Here is a 9,159-nt window from a genome sequence, read left to right on the forward strand (position 1 = left end):
CTAGTTGCTCTGCTACTTGGTCTTCTAGTTGTGCCACATGTTCCTACATCTGGGTTTTTTCCCCTCCTTTTCTTCCTTTTCTGAACCTCTCATTCCTCATTATCACCCACCTGTGGGGAAGTGGGTCTTAGTTCTTTTTCAGCTTCCGCTTTATCTAAAGTTGCCATCACTTTTGCTGCTATCTCCGTTGGAGAGGCCTTCGTAATTCTTAGAGGGGTGCATAACCTCTCATGGGTAACACAGTCTATAGACTTGTGTTCCTGTAATCCCTTACTTCTCAGTCTTGCTAGAGAACCAAGAAGGGATTGGTGTACCACTATTTCACCTTCCTCCATCATCTCACCTTCCTGAGGTCCCCCCAAAGGTGACCTTATTAATTCCTCTCTCTCATCTAAATGGATACTCTTCCATTTTCTTCTTTTCATCTAAAGCTTCCCTCACTTCGGGTTCACTTAGCCCTCTAAACCCTGTGACTAGGGTATCCTGCACCTTGTTAGCCTCCAGGATTTGAGTGCCAGCAATAGCCTCCTCCAACCATAGAGCTTTCGAGGATTTCCCTAGGGTTTCTTTTATGATTCCCGAGGATCCTTCTCCTTCTGTAGTTGGGCTTTACAGTCCACTATGACATGCTCGAATTGTCCACACTTCTGATAGAAAAGTCTTGCGTTCTCGTATTCTATAGGTTGGTATTTCTCTCCCCATTTAGTTTTTAGAGTGATCACAATCGGGAGAGCTCGATTTAATGCCACATTTACACATAATCTGGCATACACCAGTCTAGATTTTTGCATTGTTATCGTGTCCACAATAACAAAATGACCGAAGGAATTCCCTATCCACCTTAGAATCTTCTCATCCCAGAATTCAAGGGGCAATCTAGGTAGTCGTATTGAGACAGAAGCTAGCTTGTTGAGCTCTATGCTAGCATCAAAGCCCATGTGCCACCTTGTTAAGGCAAGGCAATGCTTTCTATAGTACCAAGTTCCTGAAAGTATTAAATTGATATCCTCCTCTGCAATGAATTTGAAACAAAAAAGGTCGCTTGGCATTGCAGAAATACCAACACTTCCCTTAATTTTCCATTTTTGGCCTACCCACTTTCGGACCATCTCTATCGTGGGTCTGAAGGCAACAAATCTACCAACTACACATAGTTTGAGGCCAGAAGTAATGTTGTCCACCAAAGTATCAGGAAGGGAGATCACTGGCCCATTAGCACTATGTGCAATCTTAGGATCCTCCATTGAATCTCTAGCCACATTAGTACCCACTAGTGCATTCTTCCACCCAATGGGGGTCCCAACTGTCAACTTTTTTTTGCCTTCCACAGGATCACCAATAGGTTTTCCATTTCTCAAGGGGGTAGGGCTAGAGATTGTCTTCATCTCCACATCTATGGCCCCACACCATTATGTCAAAACATCCAAATCCCTGTGTAGGGTTAACACCATTTGCAAGTCCGGGCATGGTGGAGGGTCAAGAGGTTTAGGGCCTGCCATACGCTGAATTCAAAATTTGAAAAGGAGTGGCAAAAGGCGACAGAGTTGCAGAGTGGGTTTCAAACAGTTTCATATACAATGCAACCATATTGTATGTAAAAGGTGTTATTATTATTAGATGTCTTATTTTATTATTTACATACAATGAAACCATGCCATTTTTCTAAGTGTATAGTTTAGACTTTTAGGTTTTTTTAAAATAATATCTATTTTTTTATTGATCATATTATAAACAATATAATATAAATTATTAATTTGAAAGAATTATAAATATTATTATTTAATATATACAATTATTTTTTCATATAAAATTCAATTTGTTGATAACAATTATAAATTGAATTAAATAACTTAATACATCACACTTTAATTTTAATTGTACTAATAAATTTAATTGTAAATATTTATCCTTTTCATTTTTTAATGAAATTAAATTTATTTTTATTTTTATTTTTATTTATTTAGCAATGTAATTATATTTATGTTGACTTATTATGCCGAGAGGCATATACAATGGGAGAAACACTTCCCAGCACAAAGAATATTCCAAGGAATAATCCGTGTAAGGAAAAAAGATTTGGTGAGAGTTACAAACGAAATTAAAATATGGAATGCCATTTGGCAATCAAAAAGATTTGGTGAGAGTTACAAATGAAATAATAGGCCCGAAATAATGGGGCTCGAAAAAGTAGGGCCCGAAAAAGTAGGACCCGAAAAAATAGGGCCCGAAAAAGTAGGGCCTGAAAAAATAGGGGCGAAATAATTTTAATATGATTTTTTTTTTGTTAAATATAATTTTGCATGCACATTTATACTTGTTTTTTGTGGGGAGTGGGGGAATTTGAAACAAATTCGTGGAATGTGAAGAGACGTCTATTGGGGGATATGAGGAGCCTCTTAGAAGTTATAAAACCAAGGCTCACCATTTCATTTGCATTTTATGTTTTTGCAGGAAGGAAGAGGTGGAGGTTATTAGAGGATTAGATTGGAGTTTTTGAATAGGAGTAGATTTGAAGTTTTGGAGTAACATTTTTGCAGGTGAAATTTATATTTTTTATTTACATTTTCATTTAGATTTAGATGTAGATGTAAATTGAAATTCAAAATTAGTTATAATATTCTACTTTGATTTAGATTTCAATTTTAATTAATTTCATTTAGATTTAGAATTCTGTTCATAACTATTTAGGCTTGCATTTAATAGTTTAGTCTTGCATGTTTGATTTAGATTTAGATTTGTATTCAAAATCTATTTGATTTATATATTTTATAATACTTTTCATTTACATATTTTAAAAGAGCATGTGTCAAATTAGTTTTATATTTGCATGTTTCATATTAGTTTTAGATTTTCATATTTCAAAATAGTTTTGGTTTGCATGTTTTAGATTTGAATGTTTCACAATAGTTTTACATTTGCATGTTTCTAAGTATTTATATTTTCATGTTTCAAAGCATAATTTTATCATTAATCTGGATGAGAATGCCACCATATCAATACAATTTATAGTTTATTAAAGTTAATGATTTATTTAAAGTAGATAAATCATATATTTATTATATATTTTAAGATTATTGAATTATTTGATTTTAAAGAGGGGTAAACGCTTTGACCTGGAGCTATGAACCAGTGAGGCCACAAACGGGGGACCTCATCCCCATGAGATTTAAACCTTGATGGCAAGGATAACAACATAACAACTTAACCATCACAACATGCCACTATTGGAATAAAATTTTCAAAATAATAGCTAGCCAAAATAATATTAAGCCAAATGGATGTTGAAATAATAGAACCTGAAAAAATAAGGCAAAAAAATAGAATGCAAGAAAATAGGGCTGAAATAACTTAATTAAAATTTTTAATATTAAACATTTTCTTTTTGTTAAATATATTTTTGCATGCACATTCATGCTTATTTTTTGTGAGGAGTGGGGGAATTTGAAACAAATTCATGGAATGTCAAAAGACATCTATTGGGAGATATGAGGGTTCTCTCATAAATTATAAAACAAATGCTTCTCATTTCATTTTCATTTTGTGTTTTTGCAGGGAGGAAGAGATGGAGATTATTGGAGCAATTAGAGTTTTTTAACAGGAGTAGATTAAAGTTTCATATAGTTTAGCCTTATATGTTTGATTTAGATTTAGGATTCAAAAACTTTTTGATTTAGATATTTGATAATACATTTCTTTTGCAGATTTTTAATGTGCATGTTTCAATTTAGTTTTACATTTGCATGTTTTACATTAGTTTTAGACTTGCATATTTCAAAATACTTTTGGTTTCCATGTTTAGATTTGTATGTTTCATAATAGTTTTATATTTGCATGTTTCAAAATATTTATATTTTTAATGTTTCATAATTAAATTTAATCGTTGATGCGGACAAGAAGGTCACCTTATCAATAAAATTTGTATTTTATTAAAGTTGGTGATTAATTTAAAATAAACGAATCATATATTTAGTTTATATTGTCATTATTGAATTAGATTATATATGTGGCTACTAAATATATTAATTAAGAAAGAAAATCATAAGTCTAAATAGATTCCTTAATGATAGGAAGATTTACTGATTACAATTCTTAATCATTGCAATAAAAATTGCATTAGCATTATTAAAAATTCAACAATATATAATGTTCTCACATCATCATGGAGAAATAATTTTCATAAAATTGACTCTTATATATTCTTTCACACTTTTAACATCATCTGAATTGTTGTGTTGGGACTTATAACTTCCCTTTCATGAATTAATTTTTTCACTATTTGCGTCATTTGTATAACATATATCCCAAATTTTACCATAGTTGTACTCCAAATTCTCCAACACTACACCTAAATCTCATACTTCCCTTAACCCTATCCCTTATTTTAGTGTAACATTTAACCACTTATTAACCCTAACCATAACACTGAGTGTCATATAAATGAAATTGTAAACCTTGGATCCTAACTATAACTCTTACTCTATATATGATTGTACTAATCATTTAGTAAATTATATACCTTAGCCTAACTCTATATGTACAAGTATCTAGAAATAATATTTATTTTTTATAAGTGATAATATGTATATACACACACCCACAGAGAGAGAGAGAGAATATATGTAGACAAGAAGGAGCTCATATTATGTTTCTTATAGAGGCATGTTTTATGTAGAGAGAGAGAAAAAGAGATTATGAGGTGTATGTAGAGAGTAGGCACAAAGAGAGTTAGGGTTAGGGTTAGGTTTAAAATTAGAGTTAGAGTTGGGATTAGGGTTAGGGTTAGAATTAGGGTTAGAAATATAGTTAGGATTAGAGATAGAGTTAGGGTTAGGGTAAGGGTAAGAATTAGGGTGAGGGTTAGAATTAGGGTTACAAATATAGTTAGGGTTAGTGTGAGGGTTAGAATAAGAGTTAGGGTTAGAGTTAGAGATAGAGTTAGCATTAGAGTTAGAGTTGGAGTTAGAATAAGGGTTGGAGTTAGAATTAGAGTTAGAGTTAGGGTTATATTTAGGGTTATAATTAAAGTTATGGTTAGAATTAATGTTAGAGTTATGGTTATGGTTAGTGTTAGGGTTAGGGTTAGGGTTAGCATTAGAGTTAGGGTTAGGGTTAGTGTTAGAGTTATGGTTAGGATTAGCATTAAGGTTAGGGTTACAATTAGAGTAAGAGTTAAAATTAGAGGTAGTGTTAGTGTTAGTGTTAGTATAAGAGTTAGAGTTAGAATTAGAGTTAGAGTTAGGGTTCAAGTTAGAGCTAGAGTTAAAGTTAGAGATAGAATTGTGATCAAGGTTAGATTAGGGTTAGGGTTAAAGTTACCTTATTAGATTTAGGGTTAGGGTAAGAGTTAGGGCTAGGATTAGGATTAGAATTAGGGTTAGTGTTAGAGTTAGAGTTATATATAGTGTTAGGGTTAGGATTAGGGGTAGGTTTATAGTCAAAGTTAGGGCGAGGGTTAATATTGGGGTTAGGGTTACAAAAAGTGTCAAAGTTAGAGTTAGGGTTAGAATCAAGGATAAAGTTAGAGTTGGAGTTAGGGTTAGAGTTAGAGTTAGAGTTAGATTTAGGGTAAGAATCAGGGTTAGGATTAGAATTAGCATTAGAGTTAGAGCTAGGGTTAGAATTAGGGTTAGGGTTAGGGTTAGGGTAAGAATTAGAGTTAGAGTTATAGTTAGGGTTAGAGTTAGGAACAGAGTTAGAGTTAGGGTTACAATTAGGTTAGGGTTAGAGCTAGAATTGGGGTTAGGGTTAGAATTAGGGTTAGAGTTAGGGTTATATAGATTCGGGTTAATGTTAGGGGTAGAATTAGAGTTACAATTAGAGTTAGAGTTAGAATTAGGGTTAGGGTTAGAATTAGGGTTCCAAATATAATTAGGGTTACAGATTGAGTTACAGCTAGAGTTAGGGTAAGGGTAATAATTAGGGTTAGGGCTAGAATTAGGGTTACAAATAAAGTTAGGATTAGGGTTAGGGTTAGATTTAGAGGTAGGATTTGAGCTAGATTTAGAGATAGAATTAGAATTAGAACAAGAGTTGGAGTTAGAGGTAGGATTAGAATTAGGGCTAGGATTATGGTTAGCATAAGGGTTATGGTTAGAGTTAGGGTTAGCATTAGGGTTAGGGTTATAATTAGTGTTAGTTTTAGTGTTAGTGTTAGTGTTAGTGTTAGGGTTATAATTGGGGCTAGAATTGAGGCTAGGGTAAGGGTTAGGGTTAGAATTAGAGTTAGAGTTAAAGTTGGAGATAGAGTTGGGGTTGGGGTTAGGGTTAGAGTTAGGGATCATCATGGAGAAATAATTTTCATAAAATTGACTCTTATATATTCTTTCACACTTTTAACATCATCTGAATTGTTGTGTTGGGACTTATAACTTCCCTTTCATGAATTAATTTTTCCACTATTTGAGTCATTTGTATAACATATATCCCAAATTTGACCATAGTTGTACTCCAACACTACACCTAAATCTCATACTTCCCTTAACCCTGTCCCTTATTTTAGTGTAACATTTAACCACTCATTAACCCTAACCATAACACTAAGTGTCATATAAATGAAATTGTAAACCTTGGATCCTAACTATAACTCTTACTCTATATATGATTGTACTAATCATTTAGTAAATTATATACCTTAGCCTAACCCTATATGTACAAGTATCTAGAAATAATATTTTTTATTTATAAGTGATAATATGTATATACACACACCCAGAGAGAGAGAGAGAGAGAGAGAGAGCATATATGTAGACAAGAAGGAGCTCATATTATGTTTCTTATAGAGGCATGTTTTATGTAGAGAGAGAGAAAAAGAGATTATGAGGTGTATGTAGAGAGTAGGCACAAAGAGAGTTAGGGTTAGGGTTAGGTTTAAAATTAGAGTTAGAGTTGGGATTAGGGTTAGGGTAAGAATTAGGTTAGAAATATAGTTAGGATTAGAGATAGAGTTAGGGTTAGGGTAAGGGTAAGAATTAGGGCGAGGGTTAGAATTAGGGTTATAAATATAGTTAGGGTTAGTGTTAGGGTTAGAATAAGAGTTAGGGTTAGGGTTAGGGTTAGAGATAGAGTTAGAATAAGGGTTGGAGTTAGAGTTAGAGTTAGAGTTAGGGTTATATTTAAGGTTAGAATTAGAGTTAGAGTTAGGGTTCAAGTTAGAGATAGAATTGTGGTCAGGGTTAGATTAGGGTTAGGGTTAAAGTTACCTTATTAGATTTAGGGTTAGGGTAAGAGTTAGGGCTAAGATTAGGATTAGAATTAGGATTAGTGTTAGAATTAGAGTTATATATAGTGTTAGGGTTAGGATTAGGGGTAGGTTTATAGTCAAAGTTAGGGTGAGGGTTAATATTGGGGTTAGGGTTAAAAAAAGAGTCAAAGTTAGAGTTAGGGTTAGAATTAAGGGTAGGGTTAGAATCAAGGATAAAGTTAGAGTTTGAGTTAGGGTTAGAGTTAGATTTAGGGTAAGAATCAGGGTTAGGATTAGAATTAGCATTAAAGTTAGAGCTAGGGTTAGAATTAGGGTTAGGGTTAGGGTAAGAATTAGAGTTAGAGTTATAGTTAGGGTTAGAGTTAGGAACAGAGTTATAGTTAGGGTTACAATTAGGTTAGGGTTAGAGCTAGAATTGGGGTTAGGGTTAGAATTAGGGTTAGAGTTAGGGTTATATAGGTTCGAGTTAAGATTAGGGGTAGAACTAGAGTTACAATTAGAGTTAGAGTTAGAATTAGGGTTAGGGTTAGAATTAGGGTTACATATTGAGTTAGAGCTAGAGTTAGGGTAAGGGTAATAATTAGGCTTAGGGCTAGAATTAGGGTTACAAATAAAGTTAGGGTTAGGGTTAGGGTTAGATTTAGAGGTAGGATTTGAGCTAGATTTAGAGATAGAATTAGAATTAGAACACGAGTTGGAGTTAGAGGTAGGGTTAGAATTAGGGCTAGGATTATGGTTAGCATAAGGGTTATGGTTAGAGTTAGGGTTAGCATTAGGGTTAGGGTTATAATTAGTGTTAGTTTTAGTGTTAGTGTTAGTGTTAGTGTTAGTGTTAAGGTTATAATTGGGGCTATAATTGAGGCTAGGGTTAGGGTTAGGGTTAGAATTAGAGTTAGAGTTAGGGATCAAGCTAGAGTTAAAGTTGGAGATAGAGTTGGGGTTAGGGTTAGATTTGGGGTTAGGGCTGGAGTTAGGGTTAGCTTTAGGGTTAGATTTAGGTTTAGAGTTAGAGTTACAGTTAGAATTAGGATTGGGTTTACGATTACAATTAGGGTTAGGATTAGAGTTAGAGTTACATATAGTGTTAGGGTTAGTATTAGCATTATATATAGTGTTAGGATTAGGATTATGAGTAGGATTAGGGTTAGAGTTAGGGTTAGAGTTAGGGTTAGTGTTAGGGTTACAATTAGAGTTATAGTTATAATTATAGTGAGGGTTAGAGTTAGAGTTAGAGTTAGGGTTAGAATTAGGGGTAGGGGTAGGGTTAGGGTTAGAGATAGAGTTGGAGTTAGAGTTAGGGTTAGAGTTAGAATATGGGTTTAAATTAGGGTTAGATTTAGGGTTAGAATTAGCATTAGAGTTAGAATTAGAGTTACGATTAGAGTTATAGTAAGGCTTAGGGTTAGGGCTAGAATTAGAGTTAGGGTTAGAATTAGCATTAGATTTAGGATTATAAAGGGTTAAGGTTAGGGTTAGGGGGAGAATTAAAGTTAGAGATAGAGTTAGAGTTACAGTTAGGGTTAGGGTTAAACTTATATATATACACAAATAAATCGATACTAATTTTATCAAAAATAAAAAATTTATATATATAAACAAATAAATCGATACTAATTTTATCAAAAATAAAAAATTAGAATATATATATATAATTATCATATCTTCCATATTCGCGGCGACTGCTACTAGCTTATATATATATATATATATATATATATATATATATATATATATATATATATATATATATATATATATATATATAATGTCGAGAGTCATCCTTCTCGAGGCACCTATTTTAATTCAAATCGTATCCAACACAAAAAAACCATTACGATTTAAATTAAAATAGGTGCCTCGAGAAGGATGACTCTCGGCATTTTATATATATATATATAAGTATATATAAGCGAGTGATATTTTTTTGGAAGTATCATATTATTTTAATTTAAGGTTTT

At 32.9% G+C, this 9,159-nt stretch overlaps 1 protein-coding gene across 1 annotated transcript; it reads right to left on the minus strand.

Annotated features, from left to right (window-relative positions):
- Positions 1 to 569: 569 nt before the first annotated feature.
- Positions 570 to 1,385, minus strand: LOC149539792 (uncharacterized). Its single transcript, XM_089802612.1, has one exon. The coding sequence runs from the start codon at positions 1,383 to 1,385 to the stop codon at positions 570 to 572; it is 816 nt and encodes a 271-aa protein (XP_089658738.1).
- Between the last annotated feature and the right edge of the window lie 7,774 nt (positions 1,386 to 9,159).

The sequence above is a fragment of the Cupressus sempervirens genome, chromosome 9 (genome assembly GCF_028749045.1).
Source record: "Cupressus sempervirens isolate cs-2001-9-10 chromosome 9, ASM2874904v1, whole genome shotgun sequence".
Taxonomy (NCBI): domain Eukaryota; kingdom Viridiplantae; phylum Streptophyta; class Pinopsida; order Cupressales; family Cupressaceae; genus Cupressus; species Cupressus sempervirens.

Coding starts and splice junctions, on each gene's coding strand:
- LOC149539792 (XM_089802612.1), bottom strand. CDS start 1,385: ATGAAGACAATCTCTAGCCCTACCCCCTTGAGAAATGGAAAACCTATT.